General features: G+C 38.9%; 1 protein-coding gene across 1 annotated transcript; it reads left to right on the top strand.

Moving 5' to 3' along the window:
- Nucleotides 1-4,185: 4,185 nt before the first annotated feature.
- sft2d2a (SFT2 domain containing 2a) lies at nucleotides 4,186-9,710 on the top strand. The gene is made up of 8 exons (XM_036141528.1): nucleotides 4,186-4,701; nucleotides 4,791-4,880; nucleotides 5,511-5,596; nucleotides 5,795-5,876; nucleotides 6,540-6,575; nucleotides 9,189-9,247; nucleotides 9,336-9,365; nucleotides 9,456-9,710. The coding sequence occupies exons 1-8, from the start codon at nucleotides 4,636-4,638 to the stop codon at nucleotides 9,493-9,495; spliced, it is 489 nt and encodes a 162-aa protein (XP_035997421.1). The 5' UTR covers nucleotides 4,186-4,635; the 3' UTR covers nucleotides 9,496-9,710.
- The last annotated feature ends 1,753 nt before the right edge of the window (nucleotides 9,711-11,463 follow it).

Genomic DNA, 11,463 nt, shown 5'->3' with positions numbered 1-11,463 from the left:
ATAAAGCCACATATCAAAAGTTCAAAAGTAATTAATACAATCTTAGCATAAACCCAATTAAGACATCGTAGAAAGTCTAAATCTAGGTTTTCAAACTTTTTTGTACCAGTTCATAGACTAGGTGCAGGATTCTGGATAGTTTATAAGTGATGCATGTCTGATCCAAACCAACATACAGAGCTATGAAGCAATTTTTCATTAATTGGTAAAAGCTACTATTTATTTTCTACAAATTTTATAGGTCTAATCTGTGTCTAACAGGTCCAATCTGTGTAACAGATTTAAGAGAGATGTTCAGTAGTCCCATTTCTGTCTCTGATACAACTAAGCCATAGAGCCAGTCTTGAGAAATGTTCTTTGAATTCAGTTTTCCAAGACAACTGACTTCAGATTCATGTTTTTCAGTTAGGTTTTGGAAAGTTTAACGTCTTTCATATTGTTAATGTTATTGATGTCACAGTTCCAAAGGTTTATTCCCACCAATTTATTTTTTGGAAAAAGAAGGTGTTTCTCAATGAAACATTGAAAGAGACTATCATGTCCCCTAAAGATCCACTGCAAAAGACAACATGTACAAAATGAACAAGAAAGGACCCTAAATTGAGCCCTGAGGAACCCGACAAGTAAGAGAGAGCCTGCAAAAGAAAAATACACACACAACTTATTCAAAACAACAACATCTTGAAAAACACAACAACATTAACTTGAAAGAAATACAAGTTAATGTTGGGGTGTGTGTGTGTGTGGGGGTGCATTCAGGTATCCTGCCTCTGAGACAGATTACATCTGTGTACCTATGCAATGTATTGACCCAAGAAAACCAGCAGAGGGTGATGAAGGACATCAAATGGGACTTTTAGTGAGACCTTAGAACCTCTAGACATAACTTTACAAGGAAGGATTCTTCATAAAAACATTATGGACAGCCCTAAGCATCCTCTTCAGAGTGCCTTCAGTCAGAGGCTTCTCCAGACCCACTGTAAGACAGGATACAGGATACAGGAGATCCTTCCTGCCTGCAGCCATCACCATCTACAACAATTGGTTGAAAAAACTCTATCAGTTACACCAGCATTTAATTTCCCTTTGGGATTTAAAAAGTATTTTTTTAATTTAATGGAATTGAATTACAGGTGGTAAAGGCGGCACTTTGCTACAGTGGTATGCCAAAATGGATCTTAGAACTTGACTTAACTAAAACGTGAGACAGAGTGGAAAGACAGACTATTAAAGGTAGAGTCCTCAATTTTTCTAGATGTTTCCCCAAGTCCTTTTTGAATAACTCAGCATAGGCAAGACAGTCCTTTGCAGGAGTCGCGTGAAAAAAATCTCCCAAATCTACTCTAGTCTTATTTCTTTCTACTGAGGCGGTTTGCATTTTGCGTTTCTCAGCCATGTTCAAAATGGTGAGAGCAGTGGAGCTACAATGAACGGCTAACACAGAAGCTAACCGCTAAGCTAACTGGATAAATAAACACCAGAAGTGTGCATGCACAGCCAACAAGTGAAAACTAACGCACATTGGAGTTAAGCAAGCACATCACATCCCCCAGGAACTGGAGGGACAGAGGGCGTGAGGGCAGGACCAAAGGTCTGAACTTTGGGCAGAGATGGATTTTTTAAACCTCCTTTTTCTGAATACACAATGTATTGACTGCTTTCAGGATGGAAGGACGATTTTACCCTGTATAATAAAAAGTGATTCTGAAATTTCATAAAAAATTTCATAAAAAAAATTCAATCTGGGAAACGTAGCTTGCAGCTGTACTAGATCTAAACAGCCCAGTACATGCAAAGGGACTCATTACCAACAAGTCTGAAAAGATGCTGCAAATGAACCTGTTCAATGTATTTTCACCACAGAGATGCCCAAATCCCATATTTCAGTACAGTGATGCTTATAGAGGATTTTTTTCACAGAGCTTTTTTTTTTTTTTTTTTTGGATTTAAGGTTGTGGAAAAGGAAACTAAAAATGTTTGGTATTTCAGAATTTCTTCAAAAACATTTCCCCCTTTCATCAGGAGAAGTTCATGTACAGTTGCCTTCAAGTTGGATAAACTCAATGATTATAATGCAGTGCTGATTAGTTTCTGAGATTTCTACAACATACAGTAATTGTGTATTAATAAGCAACATGGTTATTTTATGTGAAAGGTTACACAAATGTTTATGTATCTATACTACTTAAAAGGATTTTTGTAAAAGACTGAAAGGCCTCCAAAAGTTAAAGAAGCCATTACTCCAAATAAAAAGCCTGTTTTAAAATGTGAGTCAGAGACAAAGAGCTTCATCTTTGCAGACATGTCCTGTGATCTGATTAAACTAAAACTTATAGTGTGTGGCCATAATGCCCATCGTTACATTTAGAACAAAAAGAACGACACTCACAAACCTGGGAACACTGGAGCAGCTGGTGGGCTGGTGCTGAGACAACAGCCTGATCCTGAACATGGAGAAGGAGATCATCGTCGACTTCAGGAAGAACCGCCGCCACCACACTCCACTGCTCATCAACAACTCAGCTGTGGAGGTGGTCAGCAGCACCAAGTTCCTGGGGGTGCACATCACGGACAACCTCACCTGGTCTGTGAACACCACGTCACTGTTGAAGAGAGCACAAAAGCGACTGTACTTCCTGCAGAGGATGAGGAGAGCCCGCCTGCCCCCGCCCATCCTCACGACCTTCTACAGAAGCACCATAGAGAGCATTCTGTCCAGCTGTCTCTCTGTGTGGTGTGGAGGCTGCAGTGCCTCCGACTGGAAGAACGTGAGGAGAGTGGTGAGAACAGCAGAAGGGATCATCGGGGCTCCTCTTCCCTCCATCAAGGACCTTTCATCACAGCGCTGTGTGTCCTGAGCCCGTAACATCATCAGGAACCCCTCACACCCCCACCATGAACTGTTCTCCCTGCTGCCCTCTGGGAAGAGGTTCCACAGTATCCGCTGCATGTCCACCAGGTTCTGCAAAAGCTTTTTCCCTGCTGCCATCAGACTGTTAAACTGCTGAAGTATAAAATGGACTGTGTACCACACTCGCTAATTTGCACATTTGTAATCGTATCCTTATCCAGCATTATAAATGCTGCCCAACTCTTAGTCTCCAATATCACTGCTGCACTTTATCCGGAAATTTACTGCATATTTGTTTACATTTCAACTGTCTTATCACTGCTGCACTTTTTCCGGAAATCAATTGGAATTTATCCTGTAAATTACTGCAATTTATTACTGCATTTTAATCCTGTACTGTAAATTCACAGCAACGTATCCTGTAGAGTTACTGCAATTTTTCTGAGCTGTATGAAAACGAAATTTCATTCTGTATGCACTCTATGCATACAGAATGACAATAAAGAAAGTCTAAGTCTAAGTCTAAGTGTGCATTATTGTTGGGAAGGTGTTCTCATCCTACAACTCAATCCTACAACATCTTCATGTTGTAGGATTTTTTTGGAGCAGGAAAGACTAATGCATGTTACAAAAAGACGAGAGCATCAGTAACATCATTCTAAAATATTGAGGGAATTTTCTCTGGTCATTCATGTTTTATCCCTGGGGGGGATATTTTCCCCCCCCCCCCTCCCCTCTGGTCTGAATAAGTAATATTATGGATTTTTAAGAATTTATATTAATACATGTCTTGTGTCCTTCACATTTGTAAATTTAATTTTTTGTTTGTTTTTAAAGAGTATTATTACGTCTTCTGCTCAAAGCCGTTAAAGTAAACTAACACCCACTCCCGAGTACCACTCCCTAACCCACATCCATCTCTTTCCTTATTCTGTTAGCTAACAAATACACATAATTTTGGTCATCTGAACCAAACTGACCTAAAACAGTAACTAGATTTAATGTTAGAGAGGGAAATATACATATTTAAATAATATAAAAAAAATTATTTTGCATCTGCCTATAAATAAACTTCTTGTCATAATTAATCATATAAATATAATAGACTATTATATAATACAATATGATAAATCTAATATTATATAAGTGAGTTCAACACTTTTCTCCTGCGCTTTCACTGGCTGATAGCAAAGATATGGCATAAAAAGACCAACCACTCAGTCCTAAAAATGTGTGACCGAGATTACCTGCTATCTTTGAAACATTGATGCCAGGTTATCGGTAAATTTTAAAAGTCATATATGATGCAGGGAGGTGTCAGACAGGTGTGGTATATTATTGAAGAAGAATGCTAGTTTGTACCACACAGACTGAAAAAATTTACTGTTGCAATTATATATAACTTCAAGGTAAGTAGGCTAATAATATGGAGTTAAGTTTGGAAAACTCTTTGTAGGTTTTTGGTATCAAACAATCCGTGATATCTAAATTATTTAATCCCAGAACCTAAACGAATATTGCTTGGTCACGAGCCACGGCGTTAATGCTTGGGGGGAAGAAAACTAATCGAAGTGAGAGCTCTTTGCTGCCGCTCCCAGGTGTGACTGACATGAATCACACCTGTCCAGGTGAGGCTCTGGCGGCTCCTCCGGCTGATTGTCGGCAGCAATGTGACGTTGTCGTCCATCCACTCTGTGTTGAGGAAACCCGGCAAAGTTTCCCTCTGTCCAGGAAACTGCGAGACGTCTTCTTTTGCCACTTGACGTTTGAAGGATATTTCGGCTATGGATAAATTAAAATCGGTTCTGAGCGGCGAAGAGTCGCGACGAGACGACCGCAACATTTTACAGGTAAAACTAAGTATTTGTAGCTTTCACTACCGCAACAACAATTTCACTGGTCGAGTTTCTGATAACTATCTCGACTGTTCTTGCCGCAGTCTGTGAACGAAGCCTCCACTTTAGGCTGGGGGACGCGCATCAAAGGGTTCATCGCCTGTTTCGTGGTGGGGGCTGCGTGCACTGTTTTGGTAATTATATTCTGGTGTGTGACCATTTTACCCACAGATTGTTTCGCTGCTCTTTAAGGAAGGTTAAGGCAGCGCTGATGTGGCCTTACTTGTTATACTGGCTCGGAGGAATGTGGAAGATGTGGTGCATCTACATTTCACTTTAACGCATGAGCTTTGGCAAGCCAGCTGTGACACTATTCAGTGAAGAAAATGAAGCACAAATTGTGTCTTAAACGTCGTTAAAAATATAAATGCAAACATATAGTTATGAAATATATAACAAATGAAATATGATGTTAATACAAAATATCTACATTTGCTCTTTTCGGCATGATTGGTTAGAAGTGATTGTGTTAACCAGTCAGGGTTAGGGTCTGATTAATGCTCCATAGGTAATTATTTTACAATGCCCTGACGCATGTGGATTGGTATATTTATATAATATCTTATATATGGTGTGAATAAATAAAATAAAAAATTTTAATTATAGAAACATTAATCAGTTTACTGTTTTTTTTCTATTATATTTTATTTCTAACACAAACCTTAATTAAATTGCTTATTCTTGCATATATGTCTTGCAGCTTAAACTACATGCATAGTGTGTTTATATTAAAATACTACCCAGCTACCCTGTGTGTCTCGTAGGGAGTCTGTATGCTGTTTCTGCCCAAGGTTGGTCTCACTCTCTTCATCGTCTTCTACACATTTGGAAACGTTTGTGCTCTTTGTAGGTAAGAATCATAAACACGGAACAAAAAACAGCCCTGGTGATGGCTTAATTTTCCTTTTCTGTTGATAAAGTGCTATACAAGTACAGGCCCTTTTTTTCATGAAAGCTTTTCCATTTTTTTCCATTTCTAAACAGGCTGTTTACTGAGCTGAATTTTAAAGCTATTATTTGAATGTGTTTTCTTAATTTTGTACAACAGTACAATGTTTCTGATGGGCCCAATGAAGCAGCTCAAGAGGATGTGTGACAAGACAAGAGCACTGGCCACCACAATCATGCTTGTAAGAGAGTATACAGATTTACAGAATACATTTCTTCAATGAACTGTTCCATTTATTTATTTTTTTGAAAATGACCTAAAAATACAAATAGATTGCCACCTAATGATATGCACTCTTGATTTTAATCTGTTGCCTGGAAATGCACAGAATAAATTGCTAAAACATTTAGTCTTCTTTTAAAACGTTATAATTAAAAACATTATTCTTTGTACTCTTTTACTTTGTTTTTTCTTTTGGTTAAAGTTAGTAGCCCCTTGTGGCTCTGGAGATTCATGTGGCAGACCCCTGAACTAATCTGATTTGATGCAAACTGTTTCATAGTAAAATGACCTAAAATAAATTGAAATTAGGCTCAACTTTGATTTGAAATTAGATTTTGGTTTGGTTTCTCACCAGATCTTCTATAAATAAATAAATCAGCTTTTTTAAGCCCAGTTGTAGCAAAAAATTAGACTTTGTTGTATTAAAGTCAAATCTGTGCACTAGAAAATGTCCATATGCACTAAAATGTTTAACAAAACACAACAGACAACTTAAAAAAATGCATCAGTGTAAACACATGTCTGTATTTTAGGGAATAAAAATTGTAGGGACTAAAAACTTTTAATGGACAAACGACAAAGCAGACATGGACTTATTGTCATCATTATTGTCTTTCCCCAGACTTGCCTGGTTCTAACTCTGTGCGCAGCTTTTTGGGTGAGTGAATTTTGAAGCAACAAGCACATCCATCCATCCATCCATCCATCCATCCATCCATCCATCCATCCATCCATCCATCTATCCATCGATTTTCTGACCCCCTTAATCCCTCATGGGGTCACGGGGGTTGCTGGTGCCTATCTCCAGCGTTCGCAACAAGCACATTTCCTATCAAAAGTTTACATACACTTGTCACAGTGATGAATACCATTCAGCATGGGCTTTGAATTATTCATCTCAGCTGCGTTTTTTTTTTCAGGGTGGAGCAAGCATTGGGTGCACAATTTCTTTTTTTAATGATTTTCTCTAAACTGATGGACTTGTATAGATCTAGACCACCTCTAACGCCAGCTGTGTCCAAGGTTATACTGTATAGGTCTTGGTTTGAAAGAGTGTGTTGGATTTAGAGGTAGCCCTAGTTCTTCATCATTCTATCTTCTCTTTGCGATGCATCACAACCACTAGCAGGTTTTTTCAGGGCCAGCCTGAGTTACTTCAGCTCTGCTGACCAAACTGCGCTAACTCAAGAGAAGTTTTGAGTGAACACACTGCTCTTCAGTGATTGGCCGTGAGGCGAGGAAAAATCAGAAGGTTTTCTCTGAGGAAGTCCGAAACACTGAAGAGCAACAACATTAATATTAAGGCCCACTATCAACAGAGTGGGTCAAACAGAAATATAATTTTATTATTTTCAAATCATAAATCACATCTGAAGGAAAAAAAAACAGAAAAAGAGACACTTCAGCTTTCTATACCCTGCTGCACTGTATCAGATCTGTGGATTCATTGAGGCTTTCTCTCATTTTACACTGAAAGCTGTTAGGTTTTTATCTCTGAGGAGTCATCCATCCACCTCTTGCGGTACAAGGCAGCGGCTTTCTGCCTTTCTCTGCTGCCAGCCCGTCTTCCTATAATACAACTCAGAACACCCGGGGGGAGCAGTGTTACTTTGGCAGACTTTCGAGCTTGGTCAAGCCTTACCCTCCCTCTGATGACAGAGCAGCCACCTGCCTGGTAGTAAGCACAAAATAAATACGATAAAAATATCACTGCGGTTAAGAATCTTATAAGCTATTAACGTGTTTTCCACGCTCCCGCTATGGCTGAGACAAAAGATCTAAAATAACGCTCAAAAATTTAATTCCGGCAGGTGAGGCAGCGGTTTCCTTCGGGAGCGCTGGCCACTCTAGAGAAGCTCGAACTGGGGAAACGTCTGATGCTCCCTCCGCTCCCCTGGGACAGCCAGGGAATAAATCCCAAAATCAAACCTATAAAAATAATTTCACTGTGGTTAAGTCTTTTTTATTAACGTGTTTTCCTCATCCCCACCATGGCTGAGGCAAAAAAATCTCATATAAAGATATTAAATGGAACTCCGTGGATGAAAACAGCCGGAGAGAGCAGCGGTGTGGTTTGGCATTTGTGGCCGCTACACAGAGCTCGAACACCGGGGAAAACCCTGAAAGTTCTCTCGGCAGGAAGCCCAACGTTTGCAAGCTAAATGGCTCTGCTTTGCTGCTTCTGCTTTTCTTTCTCAACACACAGTTTCAAAGCAGATAGCAGAGGGGCCCTGCCTTATTTTATTATTATTAGATATTTCTGCTGGTGAATTGATCCTTAACAATGTCCAAGACAGTCTGGCATAGACACTTACAGAAACATTATAGTATTTTTTCTTTTATTTATGTTTTATTTAAAATTATGCATTTTTTTGTGATTTACCATTTCTCGTAGATTTCTTTAAAATGTCAAACGGTGTGGGACGGGGCTAAAGCTAAGTCCAGGAGCCGTTTCCCTCTTCCAGGTCTTCCTAGGCTGGTAGAATCACTAAACCTGGAAAAGTTAGTCTGAGCAGGAGAAGCCGAGTTGGGTGGGCAAAAAACGGGCAGGCCAGTGAAACTGTGCCCTTCAGACATTCAGCCAAAATGCTCAATCTTTGTCTTGTCTGAGCATAATTCTTTTTCCCAAATGCCTTTGGCTTGGTCATGTTCATGTAGGCTCAAATTTCAGTCAGAACTCTCTGATAATGTGTTTGAATCTATAATTCTGAGTGTCTTCTCTCATTTTCTTGGATTTTCCCATTACTCTGACTGCAGGGTGACCAGCAGGGGGTATCAAACAAATCTTCTTTGTGCTGATAAAGAGAAACCATCAGCTACTTTCAATTATTTAATTGTCTTGTTACTGAAAAGAGCCATATAAATAAACTTGCCTTTCCTTCAATCATGACAACTAATATGTTAGGCTTTGTTTTGTCATGTCAAAAGGCACTCTAGAACCATAAGCACCACTATATTTAAAGATTTAGTTGAATGCATTTATATATTTTAGCCTCTGTGTCAAGAAAAAATAATAATCGTCGTTAAACGTGCACTCAATTTTTGGTTTTTGTCTTTGTTTTTTTGAATTATCAAAATCAGTTTGAACAAACTGTTACTCCTCCTTAAAGCACCAAATTATTAACATTTTCACGACCTTTAAGTTCATCTAAGCTTCAGTCTAAAACTGCATAATTACTTTTAACATTGTTCATAAACAGTGTTATTGATATCTGCTGCAGTCACTTAGAATAATTCTGTTTTTTTTGTTTTGTTTTTTCTTTTCTTTCAGTGGAAGAACTTTGGACTTGCTTTATTATTTTGCATTTTGCAGGTCTTGTCCTTTTCCTGGTGAGTTCTTAATCTCCATCTTTACAGCTGATTGGTTTCTGTGTGAAATCCGAATACCTTTGTAACGGGAATTATGTTTTGTTTGCAGGTACAGTCTGTCATACATCCCCTGTGTCAGGTTGGTCAGCTCAGCCTTTATTAATCAAATAATCTTTATAAAACTTCAGCATGAAATTGTTTTAACTGTTTCATATGTATTACTTTCCAGGGAGGCGATCTTGAAAGCTGTGTCTATCTGCGTGAAGTGACCCCAGTGTTTAGAGCAAAGGATAAAGGCTAAATGAAGAAATTTACAGATCGGGATGGGGGTTCTGGATGAAATTGCACAAAACGTCCTGCTCTATCAATCCAGCTGATTTTTCACTGAATCTATTAATACTTTTTTTAAGTAAATTTTAATAACTTTGCCTTTAATTGTATTATGTGTAAATATCTGTAAAAAATAAATACATTAAAACTTTCATAAACTATTGCAGGCTTATTTTGATCTCAGAGAGCACATTAGCACTGCGACAGCTGAGAACAGGTAAAGTCGCAGGAGGAGAATCATGGAGCTCCACAAGTCTGGTTTATTCTTCGGTACAGTTTCAAGGTATCTGAAGGTGCCAGGCTGATCCATTCAAACAAATCTGCACGAGTATAAACACCACTGGGAAGTGGAAGGAGACGGGTTCTGTGTCCTAGTCAGAGATGAACATGTTTCCATCTCACTGTTTGCTATGTTTTTTTAACCACTAGCAGCAGCAATCAGACAAACTAAAAATATTAAAGGCATAAAGGGCAGAAAAATAGAACATAAAATTAGTCTTAATGCAGATGATTTATTACTTTACCTCCAGCATTCCCACACCTCAGAAGAAGTACTGCCAATTAACTGCTCTTTACAGAACACCTCGATTTACAACTAATGCCAGGGAGTATTAAATATTACTGTGTCGACTAAATTGGCGGATTTTACAAAACTTAACCAGATCCTGCTTTTAAAGAAGAAAGAAAATGATCTTGTCAGATGGAAATCTCTACCAATTTCACTTATGGGAGGGGTTGATTTAATTAAAATGATGGTCTTATAATTAATTACTTATTCTCGATGATCCTAAATAAACCACCATTTGACTGGTTTAAAGCTCTAGACTCCTCCATCTCTAAATTTCTTTGGAAAGATAAACCCCTGTGTATTAGCTTAAAAACGCTACAGAAGACTAAAGACAAACGAGGACCATATCTGCCTAATGTTCACTATTACTTCTTAGCAAATAGGCTACAATACATCCCAAAATGGTTACAACACAATTCCTTAGATGAGTCATGGTGAAATTTTCCCCAGCTTGCCTGCCCACGCTATCAAATAGGAAGAGTGTCTATCCGCTTGCCGGTTCCTCCTGTCTGTTCAACTCACTGTGGCAGACCTTTATGTTACGTAGTGATCACGGTAAATGTGGACAGCCGAACAATCCCGTTGGTGCTCGCGCCCCCGGTCCACCAAATCCTCCAGAGGTGAACCCAGTTCAATGAATACCACCACCTGCTCCAGGAGCTGCGTCTGGATGATGGTGGCGTCCAGCAGTACTTCTGCCTATCCAGGACACTGTATGAGGATCTGCTGTCCCTCGTTGAGGGATGGATCACCCTGCAGTACACAAACTACATCCTCCATACCCGCGGAGGAGTGCAATCTTCGGTTAGTAAATCAATCAGTGCTCAATACAAATATAGCCTAATTGTACTCTCTGACCAAAAAAGTAAATGTTTTCGCTTAAATAAATTGATAAGGAGGACCCTTATCACAACGGAAGCAAAATTTTGCTTAGTTCAAGACACATCCACTGCACCTATTTGCAGTTCCCCTCAAAAATGTATGGGAAAAAATGTTTAAGCATGTAGATGAAAACTTCAGCAACACTTGAAGGATAAGGAGCAAACTTTATTAACAGACCAAGGCTTTTTACCTTCTTCAGGGTCAAAACATTTTTGTGAGCATGACAGCCTACAAACCTGACTCAAGTCTGTCAGGAGGAATGGGCCAAAATTGCAGCAAACTGTGGTGAGACGTTTGTGGAAGGAAACTCATCTGATCAAGCTGACAGGCAGTGCTAACACGAAAAACAAATGTTAATGAAAAAAGTCTACACGAAGGAGGATTAAACGAAGGGAGACAAAGTAAAAAAAAAAAAAAAAGTTTTAATATATTTTTAAGGGTGTGTACATAACAGGAT

The sequence above is a fragment of the Fundulus heteroclitus genome, chromosome 9, assembly GCF_011125445.2.
Source record: "Fundulus heteroclitus isolate FHET01 chromosome 9, MU-UCD_Fhet_4.1, whole genome shotgun sequence".
Lineage (NCBI taxonomy): Eukaryota > Metazoa > Chordata > Actinopteri > Cyprinodontiformes > Fundulidae > Fundulus > Fundulus heteroclitus.
The sequence above is the reverse complement of the archived record's forward strand: the minus strand, read 5'-3'. Positions and strand labels throughout refer to the sequence as shown.

Bases quoted from the DNA above. Each gene is read 5' to 3' on its own strand.
- sft2d2a (XM_036141528.1), top strand. From the start codon at position 4,636: ATGGATAAATTAAAATCGGTTCTGAGCGGCGAAGAGTCGCGACGAGAC. The intron at 4,881-5,510 runs GTAATTATATTC...TGTGTCTCGTAG, and splicing joins GGGCTGCGTGCACTGTTTTG to GGAGTCTGTATGCTGTTTCT. The intron at 9,366-9,455 runs GTTGGTCAGCTC...ATTACTTTCCAG, and splicing joins TCATACATCCCCTGTGTCAG to GGAGGCGATCTTGAAAGCTG.